General features: G+C 47.0%; 1 protein-coding gene across 1 annotated transcript in view; it reads right to left on the reverse strand.

Moving 5' to 3' along the window:
• Window positions 1-5,308, reverse strand: part of Sema2a (Semaphorin 2a) — a 298,531-nt gene extending 293,223 nt beyond the window's left edge. The window contains exon 1 of the mRNA XM_078192888.1: window positions 3,942-5,308. Coding sequence (XP_078049014.1) covers window positions 3,942-4,116 — 175 coding nt within the window. The 5' untranslated portion in view covers window positions 4,117-5,308. The remainder of the gene's footprint in view (window positions 1-3,941) is intronic.
• Between the last annotated feature and the right edge of the window lie 15,471 nt (window positions 5,309-20,779).

The following is a 20,779-nucleotide window of genomic DNA, read 5'->3' on the forward strand; positions in this document are numbered from 1 at the left end:
GGAGAAAGGTTGGAAAACTGGCACCGGTAATTTCGAACGAAACGAAAAAAGTGTCGAGCAAATTCGTATAACAAGGCGGACAACCGCGCAATTAAAATTACGTTGGGGAAAGAGAGAGAGAGAGAGTGTGTGAAAGCGAGAGAGAGTAAAAGAGTGTGAGAGAGAGAGAGAGAGAGAGAGAGGGAGGAAGAGGGCGCAAGCGCGAGACGAAACAATAAAACGGAAACTGAAAAAGAAAAACAAACCGGCAAAAAGGCGAAAAAAAGGGACAAACAAAAAATAAATAAAGCGACGATTTCGTATGTGCGCCGGTCGCGGAAAAATGTCTCGCGGAACGAAAAAAAAAAGGGAAAATGGGGGTGGGGGGGCTGGAGAAAAAAAAAAGGTGGAAAAACGTGACACACGAGTTGAAACGCGGGCGGGTAGACGTCGCGTCGGTGTGCACCGGCAACCACCAGCCAGCCAGCCGTCGCTGTTGCCCGTAGTTTTCGGCGTGCTCTAGCGAAACATATGCGACTCTAAACACGCACTTTCCACACTCGACTTGCACACGTAGGCCCGGCTGGTTGGCTGGCAGAGAGGCAGCCGTGCAACCATCCAGCCCGCCAGCCAGCCATCCAGCCAGCCGGCTGCTCGACCAACCAACCATTCCACATTCCATTCGACGATCCTCTCTCTTTCTCGCTGTCTCTCTCTCTCTCTCTGTCTTCCTCTTCCTCTCGCGCTTCTCTCTCCCCCCAAGTACATAATGAAGTCAGTCCCGGCGTTCTAAGCCCCGAAAATATCGTGTGGCAGGGGCCCTCCCCGAGATAATATTGGTGATGTATACTAACAGGCTTTTCGGTACCGGGGCTACGTCGTTTTTGCGTCCCCCATCCGTGGCCAGGCCTCGTCCTCCTAAATGATTTACCGCGAAAAAAGAGAGAGAGAGAGAGAGAGAGAGAGAGAGGGAGCGAGAGAAAGGTGGAAGGAGATCGCACAGGCCGGTCAGTATCTGCTGCGCCGTTCACCCCAGCCACCGGTGCCACCAACCCCCCTCCCAAGGAAAAACTCCGGCCCTTTTTAATCCCGCGGCCGTATACCCGTGACGAAAAGTGTTTTTTCGCGCGTACACCGAAAATTCCGCCGGTAAACCGCCGGAGACTTCGTTAACCTTTATCCGAGCATGGTCGGGGTGGTGTCTGCGGGCGCTCGCCGTGGGGTCGTAGGGCGCGAAGGGTCGCCGGACGACGCGGAATGTTTGAAAGTTCGCGATTTATACGGCAAGCGGGGCGCATTGTTGAGCGGACGCCGCGTCGCGCCGGACCGCTGTTTAGAACGCGCCCGTGCAACTCAGACTCGCAGGATTAATTAGTGGAAGGATGTTTACGTGGCGTTAACCATATATTGTCTTCTGCGCCGCGGCGGGGAGGGTTGTGCTTTCGCTGCTCGTCGCGTCGCCCTGAGAATCCGGCAAGTTTAATTAAAAAGGAAACTAATGTCACGGTGCATTAGGGAAAAGCCGAAGGTCGGGGGTGAACAAAGACGTGTATGAAAAATGCGGCAATGGGCTGTTGCAACGGACAACGATCTATTGTGCTGTGGAACATTTTGGAAACCCTGTGGGACGCGTCCGGAATGGGGAAATACGGGGCGTATTCAGAAAGTATGCTCGCTTTTCAAATGCTGCGACTGTAATGTAGCCGCGTTGTTCTTTTTTGTGCGCGCTGATGGTCGCTTGTTCGGAGCCGTGCTACCATTCTGATGGAATTAGATCGTAGATGAAAGACAATTTATGTTTTGAATATGGAGAAAATGTCTATTTGGTATTGATTGTGATCTGCAATTCGTTTCTTAAACGCGAGAAATGTGAAATCAGCAGACATTTATTTATTGGTCGGACTCTAGAGTAGTGTTGCACAATATAAATAGATAATATACAGAACTAGGTTATTTATCATATTTATCGTGAAATTTCAAATGTGTGAAGAAAGCGGATACGTCAAACATAACAACTATCTTCGCTTCAGTAACACAGGATTGCTTCTAAAGAAACGTTTCCTGTAAACTGGTATCAGCAACCTGTCATCAGTGTGTTAACCAATCATTCAACTGTAACATAACCGGCTCATGCTGCGAAATATTTCGCTTGAACAAGGACTCTGCGATTTCTACATAGAGTTGAATATATTGAGTTTTTTCCTAATAGAAGGCAATACTAAAAATGCAATGACTAAATAAAAGTCAATAGAATTGATACTTTCCGATGTTGTTTAGAATTTGTATAAACCATCTGACTTCGCAGGGAGAATAAACATTTTGGATCAGAGAAATAGTAGAATTTTTGTCTACAATGATAGCATTCTATTTTCATTGTCATGATATAGCACCCTAAAATAAAATAAATATAATAATGGCGAAGAAATCTTATTCTTTTTTACTATTTACACGAGATGTATTGCTTAACGACACGTTGTAAGCGACACCTGTCATCGGAGTAGAACAATATCTAGGTAATTCAAACGGCTTTCAGCATTGTGAAACAAAGTTCCCCCCCGTCTTCCTCTCGTAATTTATTACGCGAACGATAATGATGTGATTAACGAGCGTCTAGTGCTCCGAAATGATTTAAGAAGCGTGAAAGTACCGATTTCTGCCAGAGGAAACATGACAAAACGAAAGGTCAAACGAGATTAATGGCCACGATGACATACGTTAGTTGAAAATAAATCAAGCTTTACATAATCGGCGACATTAGAAATTCATCCAGTATGCCGTCGTCATTAGGCTACGGATTTTTATGCAAAGCTACATTTTTCTTCATCGTTAAACCCTTGCACTATAACAACGAGTCAGACTCGTGACGAATATTTCGAACGTGATTTAATAAATATATCTTCTAGTCGTTTCTATTAAATTGAAACAAAATTCGAATCTTCTATCGTGAAAATTTGTGAATGGAAGTAGACGAAGACAATCAAGAAATAAAAATCCTTCCGTTCCATCAAGAAAATTATTGAGGACGAAAAAATACTAATCGACGCAATTTTGAAAGAGATCGTAGTGCAAGGGGTTAAGAACGTTCTTAAGTTCCTCACTCGAATTGTCACTTGATTAATAACAGGTTATCGCCGCCCAGTCATCGTTATTAGAAATTCCCAGAAATGTTGCTACAGTCAACCAGATTCCACTGCAAAACCTGTCCGCCGCACGTACTCCAAAGCGATCAAACACATATCGTATGAATCACATCCGGATTACGTTTAAAAGGTTTTAGCAGTTTCAAAACCCAGCCCGTACATTCCTCGTCAATTACACACCGTCGTGACACAGTTGAAAACTGGCATTCTTCAAAGAGCTCTCTGAAAACCCGTTACTCCTTTCCACTAATCCCGAAGAACCTAATCTGAGATTAGCAGAGTCCCCTAATCAAGGTGGACGCGCTCCGAATGATTTAACGTTTAACGATTTGACACGTCGAGTTTTCAATACTTTTCAAACTTTGCCTTTACTGCGATACATTCGAACTGAATTTAACTAGGATATTTCCCTATAATAAATTCAAACTTTTCAGTTTCAGTTTTGTTAATGAAACTGCTCGGATCTTGTGGAAATTTTTCGGCTCTTATTGTATCGACTGCTTACGATCAAAATTTTCAAGACCGTTCATGTCAATCCGCAATGTCAATCGTAAACACACGCGCGTGTTAGATCAGCTGTGCCACAACAATATCGGAGTACCGTCTAAGTTTGCCGATTCGTATTGACGAAACCAACAAGAGGCCTTTCCAAACTGATCCGTTTGAACGTAGAAAACCTAAATCACCCATCAGTAATCGTCTTCATCGTATCTAGGACGTGAGCATACACAATTATCGAATGCGGTTGAAGCGATTTATCTACGTGACAGAAAATCGCGGTACGAGAGATAAGCGGGCGGAAAGATGTTGAGAGATGCGAACCTTTGTGATGCCTGAGATGGGACCGTCCGCAGCAGGGTTGCTCGAAATAAGCATGACCGGGGTGCGCTCCCGCGGGCCTGCTGGCCAGACTCAGCCGTAGATGTCCGAAGACAGCTGCTAGGACAGCTGTCCTGACGAGCAGCAGCAGCGTGTCCGGTAATCTTCGTCGCTGCATCCTGGGTCACGACTCCAACGTTCACTGACGGTTAGGCAAACAAACAACAACACCACGCCGGTACACTCTCTCTCTCTCCCGGTTGAACTGGTTGCGATCGGATCGTTGGCCGCTAATCGCGCGGCATGTCGCGGATCGTGTCGTGGATGGACAGAATCGAACGGCGAGCGATCGCCTGGTGGGAAGCGCGCGGCCGATCCGTCGAAGTTATCCTGGCCTTGGGTTAACAGCGCGCCGCGATGTTCGCAGCGTGGTTATTGCCCTTTGCCGTTGGCAGCGCGCTGACGGACGTTCACCGATGCCACGAGAGTACCTTGCTTCTCGTTCCTCGTCGGTCCAGCGGCGAGCCTCTTCGTCGTACCACCGCTCCACCGCACCTCGGCACCTCGGCACCTCGGCACAGACAGGTATACACAGCCGAGAGAGGACAAGGCAGAAACTCGACCGTGTGGCTTCCTGCTCCCTTCTCCTCGCCGCGGCGCGGCCTAGCGTTCCGGGCCTTCGAGGACAAAGGAATTCTTCGTTCTCTCTTTCCGAACCGGTGTCCTCAGACAGGTAGAGAAAAGGAGAGAGAAGGGTCTACCCTAGCGGAGGATCCAGGGCTCGACGCGGCGACCATAACTCCCCTCACTTTCTCCGAAGGACTCGCGCACACTGCGATCGGCAGCCACTGCGAACAATAGGTACGCTCCGATCTCCGCAGCCTCGGGAACTGTTCGCGAATGGGAACACCGCCGGTTGTTCAGGGACTCGCCGGTGAAATATTCAACGGACATCTGGTCCGACCTGGTCTATGTCACCGACAAGCGCGATGCACACTCGTCGCGCGTCATATTACGTCACCGGCTTACGTAGCAGACCGACGATGCACCGAACGTTGAACCCCGGTGCACACTCGCGGAGGCCAGTCGGCGGCCGCAGGAAATCGTGGGCAAGTTGTCGGGCCGCAACGGGTCGCTTGACCTCGCATCTGTTGCGCGGCCCACGATCCTCTCAGTCGCACGCTACGCTCCCGTTTCGTTTCGAATGGAATATCTCGCGGTCCGGACCGATCGTTCGCACGATTCCTCGGCCCAGCGTCACTCTGTCATGACCGATCACAGGTGAGAATCTGGCGACACGCGCTCGACAATGCTCTCTCTCTCGCGATGCTACGACAAACGGAACCGGCTGTACAGACCTCCCTCTACGGAGGCCGCGGCACGACTGTAGCCGCTGCCGCGAGGAGCGAGTTGCCGCGTTCACCGTTCCTCGGTTAAACTCGGCTACCCTCGGCCAACATCGGCCAGCTCGTGCTCGGCGCCTCGACCGTGTTCAAGTTCCTCCCAATCCCCGATCCCGAGTCACTCGCCGACTCGAGCCCCGAACGAACGCCACGGGAACGTCACCCCTGATATTTCTCTTAACCCTCGCCCCCCCTCCCCCGGGGGGACGCTTTTTATGGCGCGCATGAAAAATTTTCGACCACGCGGGGCCAATACCGAACGACCGTCCTACGTACCGGCACTCTACTTGCAACAATGCCCTGAATTATGGAGCCGCGACGACTCGCCTGAAACACCCTTATCCGGTCTCCATTGCAAAGGATGATTCCACGGAACAACGCCCCCGCGTTTCTTCCCTCGCGCCGATTTGAATAAGCCTTACCTCGTCGATCGATCCTTGCGACAAGCATGTCTGGATTATTAAAAATTCTTCGTCGTTTTTCTAGATTTTATTTAGAGTCGCTTTCGCTGCGCGGCTCTTGGCTCTTTAACGTCAGCAAAAGAAAATTCTGTTTGCCTTGAATTTATCATTTTCCAGTAGTATGATCAAACTTTATAGATTACGGCTAATCAGACCTTTGAATTTTAATAAAAAGAAATCAATATAGAAATTAATTAATTGTGCTTCGTTTTCTACGACTTATATTTGGAAGATTTTTCCATAAGAAGCGAGCAACATATTTAGTGCTGTTACGTTCGAAATCTTCGTAACGAGTCTGATACGATATCCCGGTGCAAAGGATGAGATTTTCGAGGTCGACGAGCGTAAGTCGTTTGAAAAGGCAATTTGCAAAAAGTGGCCGCAGATGTTAAAAATCTGCTAGGAGATTCTGCCCAGGCGAAGTACCAACATCCAATTAGGAACCGCGGCGAAACGGATCCCCGCGGTTCGCGAGCGAAGGCAAAGATTTCCGCGCGAAAAGAAGTTTCCGGGGTAATAATTAGGTCTGGCTTAATTATCGGGCAACGTTCGGATTAGCTGTCGAAAATACACGCGCCGCTATACATCGGGCACCTCGACAATTTAAATAGCAGGTAGGAAACTTTAAGAGCCGGGTTAAGTAGGACGATTCTGCGAGTGATAGATTAACGAGTTGCTCGGCATTCTTGCGAACCACGAGACAGAAAGGAAAAGAGAGGAAGCAATGGAGGGAGAGCGAGAGAGAGAGAGAGAGCGAGAGAGACGGGAGCAGCGAAATTCCACTCTAATCTCGCTGGAAACTGTACCAAGCTTAATCGCTAAAATATTTCCAATGGTGATTCACGGCGGTGACATAATTCATGCGTAATGACCAGATAAAAAATTATTTTAATTCCCTCTAGCCGGCGAGTATTAAGTTGAAACGACGAGAAGGAACGCCGGACAAATTCGTAGGCGCCGACAAAGCGGATTTACGGTTCGTCGAAATTCGTCGCGAAAAGTATTTGCAGCCCCGAAATTGAATAAGAAAGAAAAAACTGTTCCCGATGCAGAGCCACGAATTAGCTTCCCGCGACATTTTAAGGGTTGATCCTGTCCCTGGCAGCGTTTCGGTGGACGTCGCCGGACGAAACGCACGGGAACGCCGCGATTTTAAACAATATTCGATTTTTCGCGATTCCCGAATATTTATGGGTCGACGGTATTTACACGACGGACATTTACAGACCGTGCGGTTTTCTATCGGCGGTACATTCGTATTGAACATCTCGTAGTGGCTTGAAAAAACAACGCGCCGATGACGGCACCATTAAACGGGTCTGTCCATTTTACTGTTACACGGTCCTTTCATTTTTTATTTGAATTGCTGCCTATTGTCCGCGCGAGCTGAAAATTTCACAGGGAATAATTGAACGCGGGAACGGCGCGGTAACTGAATTGCAAATGTTACGCGTATTCACCGACTAAGACGCATGAAATTGTTTCATTAAAAACTAAACAAGACGAAAGATATATTTTAATATGAATACAATATAATTTATAGATAAATATAATTTATGGACAGATATAGAGTTAATTCTGCCCGGAAATTAACCAAAGGTACGGAAATTCCCACAGCATTCGTATCCACTGCCCCAAGCCCTCGACGAAACGCCAACGAACCATTTATTCGTCACAATGCACAATTTTGTAAAAACTTATCCAAATTGATAGGAAACTGTTCGACGAAGTCGAATAAATCTCGGCAGATCCAGCGACAGCTTCAGAAACGTCTCCGCGAAAGTTACTCCGCGCATCTCCCCTCGGAAATTCTTCCGCGGTTTCTTCGCGATGTGCCCCGCCATTTGCGCGGTCTCTGCGGTTGTCGTGGGGCCGATAGTTTATATTTCGCAATTTATATTTCGCGGCCGTGAACGAACGGCGGACGGTTTTTCCAGCGATTTGCCAGACGGCTCGAAAAAAGGGCGGGCTGGATGGCGCTTAAAACTCTCGGCGAGAGAGAACCGGCTGGTCTTGTGAGAAACGACAAAGGGAGCTGGTTCCGCTTCTTCGTGGAAACTCATGCAATTCTAAACTATTTCAATGAAATGGGATAGCGACCGGTAGATTTGTTGGTCGCGGGTGCTCGCTCGTGCCCGGAGCACGCTAGACCGAGTTAAGGAAAAGCCACGCTGCGCGCCCGCGCCGTAAGACTTGGTTGGCTCACTTTTCCTTTGTTCTAAAATTCTTACGACTTCCCTCGCGTCTTCTCGGCTCCCCTTCCTGCCAGGGCCAACAACAAAGGAAGTGGTCTGTATCACCGAGGGCGGTAATGTCGGCGAGGAGGAGCCCGCGCCGCGTCGCACGGCGGTGCAGAAGTCCGAGATCATGGTCAAAATATGAGACATTGGCGGATTTATGGGCCTGAGTTGCAAACTTCGAAAAAACAAAATGGAGAATGTGGCGGCGCGTAGTTGAGCAAGTAATTAGATTCTCAGAAAAATTGCATATTTTTCGGTGCTTGAAAATGATTTCTTCGTCGTTCTCGTCACGATGATGTCTGTGACAGATCTCGTTCAAATATTTTATATTTAAAATGTTCATTCATTGAACCAGTTTCATCATCTAAGTATCTTTGAATTATTAATAACAATTATTCTCCGTTTAATCAATACTCGCTATCCACAGATGGCGGGATAATACGAAATTCTCTCGCTCGTCCCGTTAATACGAGATTGTCTCTTCGTTCGCGCCACGAAGGGATGGTGAGGGGTTCGCGCGGATATGCCTAGCGACTTTCTTCGGCGCCTCTCCTCTACCCTGGCCGTCTAACTCGAAGGGACCCGTGCATTAGCATATCGACTTATTCATACAATCCGCCACGGGTTCCTGTACCGCGGGCGGAACACGCGCGAGGCCGCCCACCCGGCCCTCGGGGCGAAGCAGCCCCGTCGATGCCGATGATGATGCCGCGGCGCCCGGCGCATTTTCACGGGCTTTGAACTTCCGCTCCTCGAACCCCCTCCGGGGAATACGTTACGACGTGTTTCGATACATTGATTTCGTTAAACTCGAGTGCCGGCACCCGGACTCCTCGAAAACGGCCTCGATAATGCCGTAACGCTCTCCGCGCGGAATTTCGATTCGCGGGGTGGGGGAGGGGGGGCAGGTGGGAGGGGGAACGCCGTTTGCTTGGATTATCGCTGTCGAAACATTTCCCCCGGTGAAACAAACCGATCGATAGCGCCCGGATTCGGTAATTGTTTCCGAAAGGTACCGCGGAGTCGAACATCCCCGACGTCGCTGCAAAAATGTTTAGAGAGTATCCTGGCGAAACATTGGTTATTGGCTCTCGAAATATTTACAAAAATGCTTTTCATTTCTTTTCGTAACCGCGTTTAAATTATCTCACGTTACCACTTTACGGAATGCATGGAATCTGAATAGATTCTTTAAGTGGAATAAAAAATTAGAATTTTCATTTAAATGATGCAATTTTCAATTGCGCGTGCACTGGTGTACTTAAAAAAAATATTTTTATGGCTCTTCGTGCAATTTATCTTTCTCATTGGGTATTTATCTCGTAAATTCATTATTGAGGATATTAGATTAATACCGACGGTTGTATTGATAACTAAATGCATCAAGTCCACTATCTAACGGAACTAGGACTCCTTTGTTTTCCTTCACTCTTCCATCATTATCAATTCTGTGTATATGTGCAATTTACTGGCTCGGCACAAGTACGTACCACCAAGTATTATAAATTACCATCGAGATAATAATTGTCACCCAGCGTTAAATCAATTCAAGCGAACAATGGCCGATCGCGACAAGTTTTTCCTCGGCGAGCGCAAAACACACGGCAAAACTGAAAAGCGGGGGGAAGTGTTGCGCGATAGGAGAGAGAGAGAGAGAGAGAGAGAGAGAGAGAGAGAGAGAGAGAGCTCCTGGTTGAAGAGCCGGAAATTAGCGTTTCAGCGGGTTCCCCGGCCTCGGAAGGAGAAAAAAGGAGGACGCATTACAGGGGCACGTTCGTTGGAAATTACAACGCGAACGGGAGCCCGACGAGCGCATAACTACCGGCAGTCGTTTCGGCAAGGCGACGTAATCGAATGTCTGAATGCGCCGACGGCGTTCAAGCGCGGAAGCGATGCAAAACCCCCCGCTACGGGCACGTATAATACACCCTGTCATGTTTACGTGAATGACACATCCGAGTGAAACGGCATTCCAACTTGAGAAGTTCTTTGGGAGCCACGGCTTTTGAATAAGAAAGAAGGTATTATTGTATTCGCCGGCTGTCTCGGCGCCCATTCATCCGCCGGACAGTGTTTCGTGACGCGGGGGCCCCCGATAGCGGCGCGACGAGCTCTACCGCGAATTTCGACGGGAAATTTCAGGGAGTTCACATAGAGGCCGCAGGCTGACTTATGGAGTACCGGCGCGCCGCGGCGGCCTGAATGGATTCACGTGCCAACACGTAATTACGGGAGAGGGCCACCGATAAGTTTCGACCAAGTTAAGTCGCTGTTTAACGGCCGCTGCTTGATTTATGGAGCCGCCGAGAAAACCATATTTTGAACGGAATAACACCGCAATGGCAGCCAAGACGTTTCTAGATTACTTTGTGCAACTTTGCTGCAGCGAGTGTCGTAACGCCGACGAGAATTGCACGGATCGAGGACTTGTCCATGGTTACTTCTGCGGAGCGATGTCATTCCAGCGACGCTTGATGATGTACCAAACTTCAGTCACTGTTGAAATTGTATAACATTTTTGAAACTGCTCTGAGTGATTTGAATTTTTCTGTAAATGTTAGGGGCTTTTTACTCTTATCTTCTGAGTTTTCTCCTTTTTTATCTAACTCTTATCTAATTTGTATATGTGTTGGAAATTTCTAGCCTTTCTGACATTTTTAGAAAAAATTCAAGTCATTTGCACTAGTTTTAAAAAAGTTATGACATATGAAAAGCATCGACTCAATTTTGACAATGCATTAATTGTGCTGCTGCATATACGTTTTACGTATTGATCAGAAAAGGATATTGTAAAAAGAAATGCTATAGAGTCAAATGAATTATGCAATTAGAAACACTACCTTCACGAAATGATAAGTAGTTTTCGTGACAATATCTCGGAAATAAAAACATGCGACCTGTTGAAACTTTCTTACAAATTTTTCCTGACCGTGGATACAGTCTTGAATGGTTGCGTCTCAGAACAATATCACCCGGCACATCCAGAAGTAAATGACAATCGCTGCACGGAATTGTCACGAGGATTTGTCCAATTCCGAAACAAGACGAGACCGCGGCTTCACTTTCGCTGGCGTTCCAAAATCAGCCCGAGGGAAGATTAAACGTTGAACGGGAGAAAGGGTCACGGCCGAAACGTTAACCGGTCGTGCCTGTATAATCAGAACGAGACTGTCCACTCGGGTTCGCGTCCATATTTTCGGTGAAAATATTTTCACGTTATCCCCACATCCTCTTTTCGCCGGCCTGGTAATTCTTTGAGAGTCGGGAGACCATAAAATCCGGCAGTATTAAGCGATCCCAGCGCGTGCGGCGCGGCGCGGCGCGGCGACGAGATCAATCGGGTACGATCAGTCATGCGTCTTCGATATTACTCCAGACAGAAGCTGATCCTTCGTTAGTTCCGCCTCAACGGGGACGAATATCTGGACCCGTCGCAAAAAAAAGCGCGCACGGCGAGAAGGTTTTCGCGAGATATTAAATATTCAAGGACGTCGAATCGAGTCCGCATTATCCTCTTATTCCGCGGAGGTACTTCGCGCGCCTTTGATGCCCCCACGCTCCGTCGCGGTTCGACGCGCGAGTCGTCGACTTCCACCCCCAACCCCCCGTTTCAGTGCCTACCAATCGAAAATATTTGTCGTCCTAAATATCAACCATCGACCGAAGAAACGGGGGGGGCACGACAACAAGATGAAAAGCACCGCGCCTGTTACTTCCAAGGAACAGTGTATTCAGATCTATTCATCCCCCTTTATGAATCATGGTGGATTTATTTTCGACAATGAATCGACCCATCTGGTTAACACATTCCGTGCCACGTGTACCACTGGTGGTACACGCTTAAATAGCTATTTAATGCGTTAAAAAAATATTTTACGACAACTTAGAATCGAAGAGATAATGTTCACCAAAAGAATAGATCCATAATAAGTCTGCTTCATAGTTATATTGACAATAATTGATAAATAAACATAATATATTGATTTTTAAAATCGTAAAAATATTGCATCGAACCATCTGTTTAAAATTATAAAAATATTCTACTACACTACCAAAACATTGCTGAAATTTATGTCGATGGAGAAAATTAACGAAGCAATTTTTATTACAACCTCTGAAATTTTCTTGCGTTTAGCTTGATAATGATTGGACGACGGAAAAGATCCATCCAGCGTAATTGAGTGAACGCGAGGCGCGACCATCGAAGAAAGCAAGGCGCCTGTCTTGAAAAATTCAACAATTACCGCGACCCAATTCCATAATTCCATCCCCTTTTAATCGGCGGACGTTGTTGCGCGTCGCGACCGATGAAATATTAACCATACTTTCGAGCGACTCTTTCGACGCCCATTGTTCAGGAACGTCAGGCGGCCGAGATCATTAGATCGTCATTAAGGGCCTCTAATTGCGACAACGTAACCGTCCCAATTGCTTCTTAACATCGATCCACCGCGTTCAAGTGCCGCGGTACGTTCGCCGCACGCGATCCTGCCGCTGGCAGCTCTGTTTGGCTTTTATTATTTCCACCTGTCCCTTTCGGCTGAAAGATATCGCCTCCATGTTTAATTATCAGTTTACAGATTTTATCATTATTATTGTTATTATGAAAAGAATTCAGAAATGCCGATGAATTATTAATGATGTATTAATATTATTAAAGAAAGGAAGAACGTCCTATTTAGATTTTATTTTTTACAGTTTATCCGGACAATTTTTATTTTGCAAAAACAATCGTATCACGGTTTAATTCTCATGGTACCAACTCAGACTTTATAAACGATGCAATGCTAAATAAACTATCCTTTTACTAGCGGCTCTTTGTGATTTTCGAAACGTTGCAAAAGCTTTCATGAAAGTAATTGCGATTTCGCAGGTGCTAACTCGGAAGAGATCGTTCTCATGGTTATACCATCCACTCCGTCCCCACCAATCTTTTCTTTCTGCCCGCCTCCGAGCCGACAATCGCGCTCCAGCCTGCTAAATTATACCTAATATCCACGCATCGTAACCCTCACTTATCTCCCCATCGAAACACATGGTATCCGACAGCTTCGGGATCCCATCATCCTCTACGAGCCGTCGATGATCGAAATCCAGCGATTCCTCGGCACGGGGGGCATCGGATAATGTCTTACTTGCTGCCACGCGAGCTTCACCGTGCTCTTTTATTTGGCTAGACTCGTTTGGCCTCGTCTTGTCCAATTAGATCGTCGAACGAAAGACGAAACATATTTCCTTTCTTCTCGGTTTCTTATGACACAAGATTGGACAGAATGAACTACTTAATTATAAAATAATTATTGCGACTGCAAAAAATCAATATACACCAATTACAAATCTTCAAAGTGCAAAGATTTATTTATTAGTATTAGAATTATCGAGTCTTGGTTGTGATTAGTGTATGCTGTTTTAAAATAATGTCAAGAGTGGATTTATTTAAAGTTAGTATGTTTTATATTATTATATATGCTCCAATAAAAAATTGTAGCTCCTTGAAGGATTTTTATAATATTATATAGTATTTAATAATAATAATATTATAATTATTCTTATTATAATAGATGAAAAAGAGTTATAAATCAGTCATTTTGATTTTGAATTCCAGTGTTCTAATGTTAACATTTAGTCTACGAGTAATAAATATAACACGTGTTCTTTTATACGATCGATTGAACTGTATTTATTTAGACATTTAGTAAATTATACGTTTCACTTTAATTGAAATTTAATCAATCATTTTTCGTTAAAAAGACTTTGAAACGTCACTAATCTCAAACTAAAAAACGTCATCAGGACCACTGTGTCAAATAATCTCAGACTAGCAATCGCATCATTTCCCACGCAATTCCTTCGTTACCTTAATTTTCGCGCCGCATCCAGCAGATCCTCGCGATCGCAACTTCCTCCGAACTAATCTGCAATAGCAAAACACGAAGTGGAACTCACGCCTCTTAGAAGTCCCACCGCGCTTCGAACAAGACGGAAGATCCGTTTTGATTCGTCCGCCGTGAAAAACCGCGATTGACTCGCAGGAGGACGCCATGCTGCAGACAGGTATTTAAAATCCATAGATAATGAATCGTCGATCCGGTCGGGGGTCTAGAAAATTGCTTTCCGATACAGAGCCGGGCGGAGGCTAAACGGATCAGGATCAAAGGGAGAGAAGCGAGCCCGACGGTGGCCGCGCGAAATTATGCCAAGGTTCGTTGGTCGTCGTCGACGGATCGGCATTCAATAACGACAAAAGGATCCGGTGTCCTTCTCGCGGCGCTCTAGGCACTCGTATCGCGTTGCGGCCTAATCCGTCGAGGAGGACTTTGATAGTTAAGACGTTTCCCTGTGTCGTCGGACGGGTGGTTCAAGCGTGAACCGGTCCGTGGCGACGTGGCGACGTCGGTGACGGCGCGACGCGACGAAGAGGAGGACGACGAGAGAGGATCTCACCGGAGTTGGGAGAGGGCCGAAGGTGATGAAGGAAGGAAGCCAGAAGGGAGGGGGGGGGGAGGGGGGGGTGGCAGAGGGGTGGCGAGCGGTCTGTACCGGGGTGTAATCATCAAAGTGACCCACACCCCGTTAAACGGCTCACGCCTCGATCACAGAGACAAGCAAGCCCGAGGTGGGTCCGCCGAGTGATACCAAGGCTGGCGGCGCGTCGGTGGCGGCCTAGGGTGTCACGCTGGATTTAATTAATGCAATTTAGCATCCATCCATCATCTCTCGCGTTTTTGCGTTAACGAGGGCTGCCGGACGGCCGGCAGGGCCGGTGTCGGCGTCGGCGTCGGCGCTGTCGTCGTTTGTTGCCGCTCACGATGCACAGTGGTCTGGCGGAGCACCGATCCATGGCCAAAAGTCAATTTTGCAAAATTCATACTCCGAAGGATTGTTCTTTTTTTTTGAATGGCTTTTTTACCCCAAGACTTCGAACTCTACGATATCAGTTCATTCAGATAGTTCTATGATAAGACATAACGTTAAGAGCACCTGGTAATAGAACTGTAAAGGAACTAATTCTTTAAATTAATTGTTAATTTGTATGATGTTATCATGTTGGTAAAGTGGTATATTTTAGTCGCTTATGTACAAGATTACGACAAGAACACGTTCCTAATAAAAATTGGTTAGTGATCACTTTTTTATAAATGAAAATGTAAAATCTCGCAGAGAGGAGTTCTTTTTCGTAAGAACAACGCTGGTTAGCTCGAATGTTGGTTGGGCTCGATAATATCCTAGCTGGTGTCGCGACGAATTCAACGGCCTGCTGTACTATGACCTTAAGTCTAGAAACAACGCTGAAATAATTTAGTCCACGGATCGCTGGTTCGCCAGACCACTTGCGCCGAGCCGAGCCGAGCCGAGCCGCGCGGCGCCGCGAGCTCCTAGAGCCACGGGGGCACTTTGATGACAAGCAAGCCTCTCGATTATATCGACACCTGGACCGCCCCGATGCCCAGCCCCATCCACCTCCGCTGGCCAGCCTGCCTACCACCGACGCGCGACGTCCACTTGCCCAGCGGAACCTGGGCTTTATGGTCACCCGCTCGTATTAAACTCCCTCTCTCTCTCTCTCTCTCTCTCCTTCTCTCTTTCTCTCTCAGGCAGCGACGGAAGGCGCGCGCTAAACCCACGCCTCGGTGTGCGCCCGTTCACCCCGTCCCTGTGTGTTGGATCCGCGTCGGTTTCGAGCGTGGCTCTGTGCGCGGCCGACAGCTGCCGATACATCCCCCGGTATCGCCGCCGATAGACGCGTTCCGGATAATAATAAAACTATTAGACGAATAAAAACGCTACGGAGAACACACGGCCAACCCTTGCCCAAGGTGGACCCAAAAGGGATGGATCGCGCCGCGACCGACCCCTGCGATAAAATCAAGCCGATAGAACGGTGATCCAGTCTCCTCCACCTTCTCCTGCTCCCCTCCCCTTTCCTTCCAGTTCGCCCCTTTCTCGATTTTTTCTGTTTTTCTGATGCCGTTGTGTCGCCTCTACCGGGCAGCGGTTTCATAAAGCGGGCGGCACACGAGCGCGTGAATTCGTCGGTGAATTTACGCCGGGGCCCTCGTGCGCGCGCCAACTGATTTATGGGCGACTTTATTGGCGAATATTATCGATCCACCGGGAAACCGTTTGACGGGCACGGGCCTCGCACGAGCGCGCCGCCGACAACCCCCCTCCTCCCCCCTCCCCCCTCCCGGTTGTCATAAACTTGTTTACCGGCCGCGAAACTTTACGTCCCGCCGTTTGAACTATTGCGGCGGCCGGAGAATTTTTAATTTCAAGTGACCGCGGTCCCGCGGCCCGGGCTTTTCCGCGCCGGATACATATGAGAAACGCGCGGCAATAAGCGCAACAGAGAAAACTAAAAGGAACGCCGGCCTGCCGCGGAGAGATTGCCGCGAATGAAATTATTTTTAGTAGTTTCTCCTGGCTTTGGGGGTTCTCTCAGGGTATCGTTCGTTGAAACGATGCGATTCTGTGCCGTTAATCATTTTTTCGATCGTCGATCTTTACGATTATATCACATTTGATTTTCGTACTCGTGATTCGTAAAAGAGCTATAGATTTTATGCATATATTGGAAAATTGGATTGCTGCGATTTAGGTATGAAAATTACGAGAATTGAAAATGTTAATCTATTCGGGAACAATTTGCTATTTAGTTTATATATTTCTTGGTAGATGAAGACAATTTTTATTTTCTAGAAGACAGGGTTACAATAATAGCGACATGAACTTTTAACCAATCAGCTAATTTTGACGAATATACTCGTTGTGAAGAAACGGTGACGTTTCGTTTGAAGAGTATATTCGCTATTCGTAAAAATTTGCTGCCTAATTTGCACCTTCAACGAAGACTAAAGTATATTCAGAAATTTAAAAAAAAAACAGAAAGTAACGAATAATAATTTTGAAAAAATTGTATTGCAATGTCTGATTTAGGCTATCTGCAGCTTAACAAACGACCATCGGGTTCGTATAATTTTCTACTAGCATCGAAGTCGGTAATTCAATTGATACACTAGACAATGTTACAATCACGCCCGTTCCGTACTCGTGTTCCCCGCGAACCAATATCAACCATTTAATCTTCGATTTACCATCGCGCCAGTTTTTCGCGGCGCGAAGACTGCGTCAGCGAGACAAACGACGCCAGTGAAGCCGTCGAACCGCCAGGTAAAAGTAGCAGCAGCCGTCCTAAGCGCGCGGCGCATCCGTACTTTCTCTTTCTCGCGCGGAATGCCGTTGCCAAGATGAAACGCGACGATTGTTCACGCCGATAGCGGTCATTTTGTAGCGACGTTCGAGGAAGAAATTCGGCCGGCTGCGCGGAGCAGAGATCGATCGCGTCGAAATTGGGCCGCGTGCTGCACCGGGCACACGCCGAGCACCGAATCCCCGATCGGTGTTTGTTCTTCGCGGAATCGAAAGAGAGAAATAGGAACCGGGGATGGTGTAATCGTGCGAGGCGGAGCTCTCGCCCGTCGACACGGATCGTTCTCGTTCCAACGTTCTCGATAAGACGAGACCGTGGCCGGGGGATCTTCTTCTCGTCGACGTGCGACCGCCGCGCGAACCGTAGAAATGGCCGCGATTTCTGGCAACCGCTCGCCAACGAGCGCCGCCGTCGCTGTCGGGCTCTCTCGAGCGGGATTGCCCGACGAACAGTGGTTACCGAAGTCCGAAATAATGTCGAACGGTGAATAGATATCGGCTAATGTGCGTCGCAGCTACCTGGACCCTTCGTTCTTCGATTTCAAAACCGATGATGACTTCTGATCCTCTTTTGTTCTACCTCGTGTCTCTCATTGTTCACTGGACTTTTGATTTGTCGTCCTTATAGATAATGCAGCAATAGTACTGTTGTTTCGTCTAGAATTCAGCCAATTTCGTCTATTATTTTTCTTTATTAAACCACGGTGTCCTTACTTCAATTATTAGCAGCATGCAGATTACTATGCACATTAACGTTAACCCTTTGCACTCCTATGTCGAGTGTGACTTAGTTTTTATCTCAGGAGCTCCATTGTCGAGTCCCACTCGACATTACTTCATGTGCAATTAAATAGATGTCGAGGTTAAAGATATCATACTCTTGAAAATTTCAAAATATGACAATAGTGTAAATAAAACCGGTGTTTAAGTGAATTTGTGTCATCCTTTATTTATTTGAATTGCCTTATCTTTTAGTTAACAAAAATATTAAATAAAATACTTAGAAGCATTGGGCGCTGCTGGTAACGAAATTGAAATATAATTCGGAGTGCAAAGGGTTTACCTCTTAGGTACGACGCGCCATTATAGTGGTTTTCGCGGATGTTTCGTGATTTACTCAATTGTATTGTTAGTTATTAAAGTAAACGATTACAGTGAAAATGTATATGTACAATACAATATTATATATAGCTATACCAAATATATATATATATATTAAGAAAAATGATTATTTAGTTATGAAAAATTCAGTGCCTAAAAGGTTAAATGTAGAAATTAGATCCTAGGGTTAACCAATTAATAATACATTTCTGACTTCTTTCTGACAAACAATAGAATTCCAAACGAAAATACAGTGTTACATTCAGGCAAGTGTTTGGAAAATCGTTCGCATACATAATCGCGTACTGTAATTGCCATTTTGCAGACAGCTATGTAGGGTATAATATACCGAATTAGGGTAATTGCTGAATAATTGAAGTCTGTATCGCATTTAGATGTTTTCACCTTTCAATGCTCGGCGCCGCAAAAGGTTAAAGGTGAAGCGATAAAACCTCGGTTGCGTCGATGCAGGTTGATCGAAATACATTAAACAAAATGGGGCGAAGCACTAAAAGAAAGGCACGTTTAAGTGCAACGCTATAAACAAGTTTTCTGCTTCCCTCACGTGTTAACATTTAAAGGAACACCGTAGAAATCTATAGCGTCACCGTGGCGTGCTTTATGCCTCTTTTATTATTGCAGAAATAACCTGATTAGCAGACGTTTCCACGACGAAGCCTTGGATCTTGAAAATTGTATGTAACCTTGCTGTTTAAAACGTGCAGAGCTTGCAGGTTCGTTTCGGAAATCTTTTTACAGAGTACGCGATTTAAATGAAAACGTTGAATATTTAAGATAGTTAAGAACGAACTGAAATAATTAACCTTTTGTTCTCGAATGCAAAGCGGCATTTATCTTGAATTTCGTGGGACTAACTAAAACGCGAGATCTTTCATTGATTAATTTCTATAAAATTCACAGTGGCGGAATGATTTTCATTTCAATGAAACTACGCGCGGGAACGAGCTCGCAATGTTTGCAAAATCTGCTCCGAGTTGCTGGCAGGAACATCGGAAGATGTTCTCCCGAGTGCTAACGATTGAAATAGTTAAAGAGAAGGTGTTCGAAAAGTTTGGGAAAATGTTCCCGCGCCGGACGGCCCGCAGCGTTTCGAAATTGGCGAAGATCTCCGCGGAAAAAGGATAATATTATCTCTTAATTGAACGCCATCCGCCGGCCAGAATGATCTTGAACGTGAAATATTCAAGACCCTCGAACTTTTCGAGCCAATTTCGGTCCCGCGGCGCGCGTCACTCTTTCGCGGGATCCGGTCGGGAATCCATTAAAGTTTCGCCGGTCCGCGAACGAAGCGCCGCGGTCGCGCGGCTTAATTTCGCTCGACGCGATAATGACGCGCGCAACGGACGCGCGTTTTCCGTCGCCGTTTATAATTTTTCGGGGCGAGCAATCGCCGGGGGCCCCGCAATCGATAATCGCGCGAATAGCCGTGTTAAGCAACGCTTAGCGGACGGCGGCGTACATTTTTCACGGCAATGTGCTTACCGGCGCGGCAGCGGCGGCGGCGGCGGCGGCAACGGCGCCGTAACGATCGGCGCGGCCAATGAATGCTGCTTAATTGGTGGTCGGGGCCTCTAATTATATAGCTGATTGTCGATGCGCTCATCGACGGGCCACCGCCATCTGCATTACCAGTGATTACAGTGATGTCCGTTCGAAACGATCGGTGCCGTCCCCGTCGCATATTCCTGCCCTCGATCGCCGGCCAATCCGGCCTGATTATACATTCCGTTTCGGGGGATTCGGCCAGTAGTGCATTTTTCACGAGCAGTTAACCGAAGTAATTAGCCGGCGGCCGGCAAGCAACCGGAATAAACGGCCTAGACCGGAAAGCATTCTGCGCCGTCAACCTCGATCGATGCGACGCCACCCACCCCCGCCTCCTGGCTTCAACCCCCCCCCCCCCCCCCCCACTGACGACCGCCCCCGCGCGGCGTCGCTAACCCCTCGAGATGTCAATTACCGGCGTCAACCTGGCAAACGAAAAATCTCGTCGCCCGCGTAATGCGAGAACGCGGGGACCATCCTTCCGCGTCGAAGACAAAACCGGCGAAATTATTCAGCCGTTTGGTCAAGGGTGAGATCGCATTTAACCTTCCGCCGGTGGTCGTTGCCCCGGCAAAATGAACTATGTACGTTCACGGTCCGCATAAAATTTCCTCATCAACATCCCAGAATTGGCTGAATCGTTTGGTATGATCTAATCACTAAACGGCGAACTTTTCTACCGCGAAATTGTCGAATCGAGATGTCGACGTAGACGGATGGTAAAAAATGGATATTTTTACCAATTTCATGGCATTCGTGACTTTACATGCCATTTTTCTTCTCTGAGATCTAAATCATGCTATAAGTGAGCCATAATTGAAGGAAATTATTAGACTCTCAGCATTTCCACCCTTTACTGT

Source organism: Augochlora pura, chromosome 2 (genome assembly GCF_028453695.1).
Source record: "Augochlora pura isolate Apur16 chromosome 2, APUR_v2.2.1, whole genome shotgun sequence".
Classification (NCBI taxonomy): Eukaryota; Metazoa; Arthropoda; class Insecta; order Hymenoptera; family Halictidae; genus Augochlora; species Augochlora pura.